Source organism: Lycium ferocissimum, chromosome 8, assembly GCF_029784015.1.
Source record: "Lycium ferocissimum isolate CSIRO_LF1 chromosome 8, AGI_CSIRO_Lferr_CH_V1, whole genome shotgun sequence".
Taxonomy (NCBI): domain Eukaryota; kingdom Viridiplantae; phylum Streptophyta; class Magnoliopsida; order Solanales; family Solanaceae; genus Lycium; species Lycium ferocissimum.
The window spans coordinates 30,032,919-30,045,384 of NC_081349.1; the positions used below are offsets into that span (position 1 = coordinate 30,032,919).

At 35.4% G+C, this 12,466-nt stretch overlaps 1 protein-coding gene across 2 annotated transcripts; it reads right to left on the reverse strand.

The window, feature by feature from the left end:
* Positions 1 to 3,316: 3,316 nt before the first annotated feature.
* On the reverse strand, positions 3,317 to 10,128 carry LOC132067932 (transcription termination factor MTEF1, chloroplastic). 2 transcript variants are annotated; one of them, XM_059461341.1, is made up of 2 exons: positions 9,075 to 10,127; positions 3,317 to 3,566 (listed from the first exon to the last, which is right to left on the reverse strand). In XM_059461341.1, exon 1 carries the CDS (start codon positions 9,989 to 9,991, stop codon positions 9,080 to 9,082), a length of 912 nt encoding a protein of 303 aa, XP_059317324.1. In that variant the 5' UTR covers positions 9,992 to 10,127; the 3' UTR covers positions 3,317 to 3,566; positions 9,075 to 9,079. The 2 variants fall into 2 exon arrangements, with proteins under 2 accessions (XP_059317324.1, XP_059317325.1); XM_059461342.1 differs by lacking the exon at positions 3,317 to 3,566 and adding an exon at positions 7,391 to 7,409 and having other exon boundaries at positions 9,075 to 10,128.
* Positions 10,129 to 12,466: the final 2,338 nt, after the last annotated feature.

The window sequence follows — 12,466 nt, forward strand, 5'->3', positions numbered from 1 at the left end:
GTTATGAGAATCCTCTTTTGATTGTTGTACACGTTGAAAACATGGTTTGGTGATTGATCTGTGGTGAATTTATTTTCGAACTAAAGGCGATATTTTGAATAAGGTCATACACGTGTAGGGTCAAGCCCATATCAAAGCTCGTACAAATTATACTATTGTGTTGAACTTGTTTTGCCCCATTATTGGAAGATTGAAATTATTTTCTAAGGATTGAAGCTTTAAACGTGTTTGAATGGGTTTTCTTGAAATTGAAATTGAATAAGTGATTTGAATAAGGTGTCTAAATTGGTTATGACTTGAAATACCTCTATTGAAAGAAGATGACTTGAGAAGTGAATCCGGCTATAAGCCATGATTGATGATTCGGTTGATATACCATGACTTGTGTTTGTTTGTGCTTGGACCTGTATGGGCAAGCTATGCTAGTCCAGAGGATGATTAGCCATCATGGATCCTAACGTATCATTTTTTAGCATTGTTGTGTCATTTCAGAGGACGATTGACCTCCTTGGGAAATTAACCCCGGAGCACCTATTGATGTGCTAGTCCAGAGAACCATTAGCCTCCGTGAAAAATTAACCCCAGTGTATCTATTGTAACTAAACCCAGTGTATCTATTGTTGTGCTAGTCTAGAGGACTATTAGCCTCCGAGGGATGGTAACCCCGGTGCATCGATTGATTGTTCGCCCGCGAGTTGGCATTTGTTGAATCTTTGGTTGCCCATAAGTTGGTTTGTTGATGATTCTGGATTCGTAAGTGAACACTTAATATAGTAAAGGGTAAATTAGCTAAGTTTGTTGTGTTCTTTGTTATTGGTTTCTTCCCAGATGACTTTTACTAAGTTTACTGGTTTACTCTATCTTTGAATTTCAAACTGTTTTTTAAAGAACTTAAGGTAACTTCCCAGATGACTTTCACTAAGTTTACTGGTTTACTCTATCTTTGGATTTCAAACTGTTTTTTAAAGAACTTAAGGTAACGAGAATGACTTAAGTATTCAAAGTGATTATTTCTTCATCATTGACTTATACTGGATATTCATGAGATGTTATCATTTATTTTGAACTGTTTCTCAATATTGTTTTCAATTACACTCAAGAGTTATATATTTTGCTATTAACCGTTGCCCTTTAGACACTCGCTGAGTACCCAGTACTCAGGCATATCATTATTGTTTTTTATAGTATGTTAGGTAACGAAGAAGAAAAGGTTCGTGATACGCCTACGGAGTAGGAGAACTTGCTGCTTTCCAGACTTATTGGTGAGCCCACATGTTTGTTCGTGGGACACCCCTCTATTTAAATTTATTGCTATTAGTTTCCGGGTTGCGTCCTGAAGTTAGTTCATTCATTTATTTATCTTAAAAGCTCCATAGATAGTTAGTTCATTCATTTATTTATCTTAAAAGCTCCATAGATAGTTGTCAGATTGTGAGTAGTTGTTGAAGTCTCGTTCGACTTATGGAGCCATTTGCCACATTTTATTTTTGATTATTCATATTGATTTTCGCTGATTTTTATAAATATGAGTATGCTTTCAGTTATGACTGTTTTAAATAAATATTAAAAGACTACTGAAAGAGAATAGATGTTTAATGATTTTATAAGGTGCTTTCGGTGTTGTTCATAGCATCGGATGCCTGTTGCGCCTAGGGTGGGTTTTGAGGTGTTACAGATTACCATCGGGATACTTTCCGTCAATAGCATGGATTGAACCTTCCTTTAGCAGTAACGCCATCATCTGGATCTTCCAGATATTGAAGTTGCTACGCCCACTGAATCTTTCGATTTCAAGCTTCATGGAACTCATATTTGCTTGTTCTTTCTCCTAGGATCTTTAAAGATTCCTAATGCTCTGATACCAATTGTTAGCGGAAACGTAAAAGAAAGAACACAACATTTAATGTGGTTTGGATCAAAATGATCCTACGCCTACCATAGAACAATTACCTTTATATTATTAACAAAGGGAAGGGAGATTTCCCAATTACACCTAAGTGAATTATTCTCTCAACTCTCTACTCACTACATGGTCATCCCTTTACAGATGACCAAACTTGGGCTCCAAACACAAAAATAGAAGAGGAAAAATAAATACAAAATTTGTCCTCCACTAATTTTACTTGCTTTCCAAGTATACTTGCTTGCCAAGGTCACTTGCTAGCCATGTATATTGACACATGTGATTTACTACCACATTGTCCATACCAAACTCTTCAGAAACTAATCTAGATCGTTATATGCTGGAACTGAACGTGAAGTACTAATTTCAATATGTTATTGTGAAATTGATGAAAACATATGACGTCGTCCTGTCAATGTTATCTTCACTTGGCATTTTACTTTAAGTCGTTCAATTGCAAAGGACAGAATATTAAGACTCTTAATTTTAGGCACATTAAGTGTAGTATTTTACATGTCTTTGTTATGATTACTTGGAGAATATATGCATGTATTGGTCATAGTTTAGCTGAATATGCACTATAAGAGTGGTGGAAAACTTATTTTCTCTTAGTAAATTGGAACAACTATGCATTGACTACCAATAATTGCATCGTATCTTCTTCCCTTTTAGTGTGACAATCTGGAGTTTTGTTTACCCTCTGTTGCTTGAAGCCAAATGCAAGACACAGAAAACCAAGTGATCAAACATTTCTTTGCCATCTCTCCATACTTCACATTCACCGAGAAACATTTGCCATCTCTCCATACTTCACATTCACCAAGAAACATTTAGCAAATTTAATTCCTTTTTCTAGTTAAACGAATAAGAAAAACCAAAGACTACATGGATAGTCCCATTGTGTATGTCAAGACACAATTAACCCTTACGCTATTCAAAATATAAAAGAATAAAAACACGAAAAAACTAAAGAGATTTAAATAATTTTGATCTTGTATATATATTGTAACTTTCGGCAAAATAGATTTGGATGAACCCAGTGGCGGATCCAGAATTTCACTCAGGGAGTTCGAAAAAACAACAAAAGCTAAATATAAAAAACTATGTTGTCCTTGGGGATCGAACCTAGAACGCTAAAGACAATTTTGAACACTCTGAACTGCTTGAGCTAACCTTTTGCATTTGTGGGCATTCAAAAGTTAATATATGTGCTCGTACCTTTTACATGTGTGCAAAATCAAGTATATGCATATAGCGTTAAATATGGGAATAATTTCAATAATAGACAATTCGGCACAGAATATTACATCTACTTAGTCATATTTTTACTTTACATCCGCATAACCAACTTTTTTTGGCAACAGTGTTTATACACACGATATACAATATTATATACTTACTGTAGACAATGTATAAACCTTGTATAAAAGTGTATAATATTATATAAAAGGGCCTCAAATAGGCAAACACTGTTATTTTCCCTTAAATATATACTCATAGAACTCACATTTCCAACTTGTATGCTTCACAAAGTGCACAATAAACCACTCATCGGATCACTTCCTTCCAACTTCCTAAATCCACCTCTAACTCTATACTCAAACTCGATGAGAAGTTGTCTTTACATCCAAAAAAGGGGAGTACTCAAAACATATTGAATTACCTGTTCACGCAAAAAAGTAGGCATTAATGCGGAGCCAATTGAGAATGAATACAACCACATTTTAAAAGGTGCAGAGAGGTGAAGAAGTGAAAAATTCCAGAGAAAGAAGTGAATCCAAATACAAATTCAATCCTATATCAGAACCAACTCTAAAAACAAAAACAAAAAAGACCGTTTTCCAAGAATTATTGATCATCAGAAGTGTAAACAATGGCAATTAATGTGTCAGACTGGTGGAAAAGCTTATTGAGCATTACATCAGCTGAGTCAGAACTGAATGTATAATATTGTCCTTTGTTGCCATTGGAGAGGAACTGAATGTATAATATTTTCTCTCTGCCATGCACGGAAACCTCTGTTTTCTTCTCTTTCTCCCAATCTGCACATGGATTTTCCACATCTCTATTTCAAGAATACTCAATGTGTACCTAGCTGTATAATGCAAATGCTTATTTCTTACAATAATTTAAGTCATGTACTAAGACGACCTAAAATGTATCCAGTCATGTACTAAGACGACCTAAAATGTATCCATAGTATTAGCATAATCTAACTGGATATAATATTTTAATACAATATTTACCAGGTAACCAATTATTAATATTTATTATAGAAATTTATTTGTCCTTATCTTATAAGTGACATGATTATAGAGAAGATGCACATCACGTAGCTGGAATAATTTGCTTAAATTTTTGTTCTGAGAGACCGTAAATCGAAAAAGAGCCTTTTAAACCACCCCATTCCCCCACAGATGAGAAGGGAAAGTGCTTAGGTCATTAACGAGTAATTTGATTTTAGTTAGACCATAGTTGCTAAAGTGTATAGGAAGATATTACGGGAATGTCATACACATAATAGTGGATAGAGTAGCAGATCAAACTCCGGAAGCAGGGATGGCAGGATCATCTAATCCTAACATGATCCTCTATCAGACCAAGTTGATAGAGAAGGTTGGACCAATCGAGGGAGAGAGTAAGGCTTTTAACCCTAACTTGACTCAGCTTGATTTACTAAACTCAACAGTTAGAGTATCGATTTTATACGATGAAAGTAATTGGTGCAAATTCAATAGTAGATAATCGACCAAAACTCCTGCTTTGGCAGGATAGGCAAATATAACTCATCTTGGAGGAAATATCGGAATCAAAAAATATCCTGCCATTGGATTCCACTGTTTTTGTACTGCATGAGATTCAAACTCTACTTAGAATACCCTCTTAAGCAATTCTGGTTTCAAAATTCTAGTTGAAATTTTCAGCTTCTTATCAAAGAACAGTAATATGCCAAACATTCTCAAAGATAATAAAATAATGTCGACCTTATTTAAGAATGTTTCTCCTTCTTAGATCCCATCATCCATCTTGAATTTGCCTTCTCTACTACAAAAACTCCCCACTTAATAAATAATAAAAAAAAGTGTTTTACAGGGAAATGAGAGTTGACCCAATTTGTCTTTACTTCCTTCTAACTTTTAACTAGACACCAAGGCCAGAGGATCAATTTGAAGTCGACAGGGTAGGATCAAACAAGACCCCTCAAAACTTCTCAGTCTAAATATAACAATCAACCTATGTATTTCTCCAATCGTGATTATGCAAAGGATTCACTCCCTTAAAGAACAGCGGAAGATTTGGTTTTGTAGTTCATTACAAATTCCATTTTAGTTAATATGAGCCTTTTCAGTGGAGATCGGTAAGAAATAGCAAAGAAGATCTGTAAATAAAATACCAGATATCTTTGTTGGATCATTTTCTTCCATTCAAATTGCAAATGGGGATAAGAAACCATTTCCTCGTGTAAATTTAAGAGGCGCCGTATTGTAACATCTACAGCAGGTTAAAGTTATTACTAGACACAAAATTCTTTAGCTTCCAGTACTGCATTCCAAGCAAGAGGCCCGCCTTTCTGGCCCTTAAAGCTCAAGAGGCCTGCAAGGTTGATCCTACTTCAAGGTAGGCCAGCTTCGACAAGAGGCCCATAAATAACATAATGCATCCTGGCCCTTAAAGCCCAGGAGGCCTGAAAGGCTGACTCTACTTCAAGGTAAGCCAGCTTCGACGACGATGATGACGACAACAACATACCAGTATATTCCCACAGGTGGGCCAGCTTCGACAAGAGGCCCATAAATCCCAAAGGCCTCTTACCTGGCCTTTTAAGCCCAAGAAAAGTTAAATGTTTGTTTGAGACTTAATGCAGAAAAGCGCAAATGCAGCATAAGTCAAAAGTTAAATGTAATGCATGAAAACGTAACCATACCTTAAGTGAAATACATGGAGCCAATCAAGTTAAAACCAGTTTAAGTTACTTTCTATGATTCAAATATGATTTCTTTATGTTTCCAGATAATAATTTGGTGTTTAGTTAATATTAAACTTCTAAATTTCATTAATAAAGCTTACTTAATAAAAAATATATCACTTTGCCAATTATTAGTGTCAGCTTCTTCACAACATAGCCCATGGGCCATGGCTGTTGAGGCATACTGGACTAAAGCACCAACTAGGCAAGGGATCCGTCCAATCAAGCTTCAATGCTTGAGCACACTTCTACAAGCCTTTTAACAACACTTTTCAACATATCTTACATCTGCTAACCACTACAGTACTACTGTTACTACTTCTAACAAAAAAATGCTCATCGAATGTGTCAATCCTTAAACTATCCAAAACATTGCATTTCATAGTGAATTCTACAGGCAAGTTTAACTTCAGAGGTAGTTACAATAAGTACAACAAGGAGAAATGCGAGAACACTCAATAGATGGCTTCATATATAAAACAACCCAATTTAAGTCTGAAATACCAGGGCATGTTATTCGCGGCTGGGATTCTGAGAAACGACTCTTATCCCAATCAATTGTTTAACATGTAAGGGGACAACTAGAATTGCACCCAGTAATCAGGAATTCCTCGGGGTCCAACTAACCCTGCTTTGCCGAAAGTGCATATTTAACGAAACACATTCCAAGAGCAAACTTTCAGTAGAACTAGCTTAAAACTCTGGGATCGAGCTACTCTTAGAATTGGACTAATTGACATTAAGAACATAATACAACAACTACTATGCTTCAGTCCCGAACAAGTTGGGTTGGCTATATGAATCCTGACAACCAAGTTACTCCATATATAAACTCATCTCATGCCAATATTACACAAAGTAACACCACTAAAATAAGCATTGGTATCATGGGCATAGCATGAATTGGGGAGAAAAGTGAAAACAAGGTCAAAATTAGGAGTCAGAACAAATTGCAGATGCCAGAAAGTGGCAATGCCAAATGTTAAAGCATGGACATACATTTTAGCAATATCTTATTAGTTGCTTACTAACCCCCGTTGTTTCAATACGAGAAAAGAGAATTGTTTGATTGTATAAATTGCCGTCCCACCAGTAAACTCTGAGATCATGGCAAATTGAAACTATAAAAGAAGTTTATTTTTGCAGAATACATGTGTACTATAAATCATTTTTCCTGTAAGAGGATTCACAATCAAGCTAATGATAAGGCATAAGTAAAGAAACTACGAAAGATACCATAGATTGTGAGGCAACTTTGCACCCCAATTCTGTTCTACTCTTAAGTAGCATCCCAATTCTGTGTTACTCTAAGTAGATCAAATTATCACTTGGGCAAAAGAAACCAACTTTTTCAGCAGTGGAACCATGTAATATCATAGAGGAAAGGCAAAAATAACAACAGCTGCAACTCGATTTTGGGTTAAACAAAATAGTCGTCTATGTTTTAGCTGAGTGAACAGAATCTGGGTGCATCAAACTAGTTGGTGCATGTCAAAAAAGAAACCATAATTTGATTGTTTTAAGAACAGAAAGATCCACCTGAAACAATAACATATTTGTGTTAAGTGTTAACTGAGGTAATTAACTCAAAACTTCTAGTGCATTCAGATCGCTTCCTTTCACAAAGGAGAAATTCACTTAGATTAATTGTTAACCATAACGCAAAATAAGCAGTCAAAGTAAACATATAAAGGTGTCTTGTTGGACACCCTCCCTCATCATCCATGATTAAGTTATGCAACCAAGCATGTCACGACAAGCTTTCATTTGGATGATCTTAGTCAAAACCAAGTTCAAGAAATAAGGAAAGTAGGACAATGAGCACACAAGCAGCAACAAAGATGAAAAGCTAATTTTCAACCTACTAAGTTTACCATTAGAATTTTAAGATTGCTAGATCCATTCAAGCAAATTGAGAATTCTTTCAAATAGACCTCAATGTGGTGAAGGATCTTTGATCATTCATGACCCTGAACATCATTGTGCACAGAAATATTAAACAATGGCCAACACATCATCATATTTAATGCATTGATTGCATTCAAATAACAGACAGATGATGGGAAAGGAAAAAATCATTACCATTCAAATACATAGAACTTATGTATCATCTGATCATCACATTAATCGCCAATGGCAACGAACAAAACCTTGCAAGCACACTTGAATAGTACTGTCTCCAATCTAATTTATATGACACTTCCATTTTGAACTTTTAAACCAGTATTTTAATATTTTCTTTCACTGTTATTTTTTTGATAACCGTGATGTCCGGGCCAGCTTGCGCGCATCTCGACTAATTCCGCAGGATACCTGCCACCTCCCACCAGCAACAGGTACCAGGTTTTAAAAAAAAAAAAAAAAAAATTTAGGGGTAGGAGAAGGGGAAATTGGGGAAGGGATTACCAGGTTATTAATATCACTGTTATTAATATGGTGTAAAAGTCAAATTAACATCTTAAACTCCATCCAGTCTATTTTTTGTCGTATAAACTAACATCTTAAACTCCATCCAGTCTATTTTTTGTCGTATAAACAAATGGAGGGAGTATTTGTTAAAAGCCCAACTTCAACAGTCAGGACAGCGCAGTGAGTCCCATTATCATTATATACACAGAGCAATGCCTGTTTGTAGGCGTAAAATCTCCTATAACACCAAGGAAAATCACAATCCTCTACCATAGGTGCGGCTATAACTAAATCCGCTTGATATAATGCAAGGACGGAGTACAAAAGCAATCTTTGAGAAGCAGGGTGGACATGCATCCTCGAGAGCAATACTTCAAAATGCTAAGGACCCGTTCGGCCATGAGAATTATTCACGTTTTCCGAAATAATTTTTCGCCAAAGTCAGTGTTTGGTTGTAAAATTTCCAAATCTAACTTAGAGTTGGATTTCAAATTTGGAAAAGTGCTCCAAACCTGTTTCCAACTGTTTTGAATTTATGGCCAAATGCCTACTAAATCATCCGTACACGATATTCTTTATCAATAACAAGAGCATAGCAAACTTTGAATAGCATTCCACATGAAACAATAAAAACCATGAACAGAGAACACCACATCAAGGATAAAAATCATTACTTTATCGCAAAAATGTACATCTAACCACAATAAACATATGTGAAATTCACATTTATCATTCACTCTAATGATTCTCCAACATATACAAAATCAGCTCTATCCATAGAAAAGAATTACTTACTAGTACTACAATTGCTTATCCTCCACTAACCGCAATCGCATTTCAATCAATCTCGCATTGAATTCCCCGTCACTAACCTTCAACATCTCCGATAAAGACATCGAAAACCCGTGTTCCACCAATAGCCTATGCCTTGGCTTAATCTTCCCTTCCAAACTAAACGAAAAATACTGTGGAAACTTCTTTAATTCCCTTAAATCCCCATTCATTTCGTTCAAAAAAAACTCGACTTTCGGCCTAAAATTCTTCTCAATACTAAATGTCAACAACCCAGGTGACCTTAAAACCATATTAACAACCTCATCATACTTAAACCCTAAACTCAACATGTAATCAATTTTAGGGTTTAAGGTAAGCTCAACACTTGAAACAAGCAATACAGTGGTTTGACAAGTGATCCGATTTTGACCCGAAAACCCGAATTCTTTCAAGAATTGAAATGTGGGTTTTAATTGATCCTCAACACTACAAACCAAGATTCTTGGACAACGTATAATCGATTTACGAATGTCGTAAAACGGTAAAACGACGTCGTTTAATAGGAAATCGAAAATTGGGTATAAGTCTTTATAAGGGTCAGATGTTAATAATTGGGGATGCATATCAAGTATTCGACCAATTGCTGAACGTTCAATACCCATAGAAAAGAGACAAGTTTCAACAGATTTGATTGTATTAAGTGTTGCTGATCGAAGATGAGGGTTTAATTGAAGGGCTTTAGTGGGATTGATTTTGAGTTGTTGAAGATAGAGTAATTTTTCTCTGAATTTGAGACCACAATCAGTTGAAGTATTAAGTATGGGGGGTTGAGTGGAAATATGAAGGGATTTGAGGGTTTTGTTGGGTTTTGGAGAAATTGAGGAAATGGAAGTAAAGGGGAGGAGTAGGGTTTTGGGAGGGTTTATCCATGTTAGCATTTCAGTGAAGTCGAAGAGGAAAGGAATGTAATTGCATGCCTTTGTGTTTTTGAGCTCAATCTAAAGATTATACTTGAGAGTTTGTTGCCATCTCCTTATCCCTATTGCATCCCCATTCTTTATTTTTATTTTATTTTGGAGAAAATGTAGGAAAAGTTTACTGGAGTGAATATATACATTAATTAATTATGATGGTTAAATGATGTTATTGTATATTCATACACATGGCATTCATATATTGGTTTGGTATAAATATCTCGTGCGGGTAAGTTTTTATCCTCACAGTGCCCTCAAAGTAGTCACTGAAGTTTGACTTTAAAGCGGTTAGCTCGTGAGGAGAGAATTGCTCAAGAAAAGACCAAATATTCATCTCACAAATCATTGTGGGAGAATCAACACCCCTGCACACCCGAGTCTGGACATCGGGAGCGTGAATATATAACATGGGGGCCAATATATTGGATAAACAATGAATTGTGATAGGTCTAACTCTAATAGCATGTAAAGACTGAATTTTAAGCCTCACTTAACCTCAAAACGTAGCTTATGAGGAAAAGATTGCTCAAATTCATATAAAGATGTCAAATTCCCATCCCTAACCGATGTGAAAGAACTCAACATGCACTTGCCCGAATGAATATATAAGGAATAAGGAAGTAATCCTTATGAGTTTATGAGGTCGATCAAAACTTTATTGGGTTGTTGTAGTTTCACTTGCTAGATACTCCATAAATATGACAGTAGGTAGCCACTTCTAGCACCCCTATTTATAACATACGTATTCAGTTCTTAAAAATAATTTTAAAACCTCCTTCTTCTTCTTGTCAAAAATTAGTTAACTTAAAATAATTTTCTAAAAACTAGATATGTTTTAAATTAGAGTGCTAAAAGCGTCACCTGATGTCATTTCTAAATTCCATACTCGAAGGTCTAATATTGAAAAATTAGAGTTTGAATTCAGATATTCGGGTTTAAAGTCAGGCTCTGTCAAAAATCTGATATTGAATTGCATTCGAACTTCGGTGCTCAAGGTTTGAAGTTTTAAGAACAACTATTTGTGCAGGCCCAAACAATAAGCATTACATGTACCCAACAAGTTCAAGGCACTATGTTGGGCCAACACATTTGAAGTTGAAGAAAACGATACGAGCTACCCTTTAGATCAAGCTACAGTAAAATCCATTAGAAAAGGGCTGTTTACGTAAGAAGATATAAGACGAGCCCATACTAGTAAAGTTTTTGGGCCTCTATTGTAGCTTCTTCTTCTTAAGCTTCACGTTGAAAAAGTTTGGGTCATTTCACTCATTTGCACTTCTGGCCCTATTTTGTGCTGGTCTTTAGTTGTTGTCCCTCAAGGTAAACAATTTTTTTGGAGGGCATAAGTATATATTTAGCATCATAATAACTCATAAGTTATGCTCCGTGCCTTAAAGAACCTATGTCACGCTAGGCATCAGTTCAATTTTGAAAGGATAAAAACTAAAGACCATTCCATTTGAAGGCCAAAAATTATAGACCAGCCCATTTGAAAGGCAAACTGTGCAATTTCTTCAATTTTTTTTTTTTTTTTTTGAAAGTCCTTCAAAAAGTTTAGTTCGACTATGGCAGCTGATAACAACGATCTATACTTCACCCTATTTTACGCAGTTAAGTTCTTTGTCTTTTTATTTTTAATGTCAAACTATACAAATGCTTCTTACAAGCAGTAAGCTGAATTTACCTTATAAAAGGCTTGAATAGATCTGCTAAATATTTATACTGCCGTTGAACTCCTGTTTCTTACTCCATCCGTCCCAATTTGTTTGAATGTTGACCAGTTTGGGAGTCAAATAACTTTTTTTATTTAATTTTAAACATAGATTTTTCGATTATTTTATAATAAAATTTACAAATTTGCCTCTCCGGCAAACTACATAAAAAGCGACTATAAGTCGCATAATTAATAATTCGCAATATATGAAAAGATTTTTTTGTTTTCGTAGTAAAAAAAAGGCGAAAGTTTTGCCTCTCAATACTTTGATCAACCTTCAAACAACTTGGAACGAAGGGAGTAGTAGTAAGTAACCTTAATTCAATATGTGGATGTTTATTTTTACTTTAAATTTCTTACAGGCTTGTCTCCTCACATCACTGTCTTCTATTTCCCAAAGAGAAGTGGGACAGGTAAGAAGAGCGTTGAATGCGGCGAAAAAAAGATCACATGTGAAGATGTCCAAAGAATATGACATCCCTAAAGATCCCGTATCTCTCTTCTTTTGGCTCCATTATATTTGCTCCCAGAAAAATGGAACAAATTATATTTACTGCTTCCTCTGCATCTTTCACTTTGGTAGTTGGTTCTAGTTAGTTTCCCTAGGACATGTTCACAGTTAGGATAATCTTGGAAGCGTTGTGTTTGAAAACTATTTTGGATCTTACACTAATCACATGTTGTAATATATGTACATTATAGTCTGGGGCTGAGCTATGTACAAC

What these genes read in the sequence shown, in the direction of transcription:
- LOC132067932 (XM_059461341.1), bottom strand. Translation starts at nt 9,991, where the DNA reads ATGCTAACATGGATAAACCCTCCCAAAACCCTACTCCTCCCCTTTACT.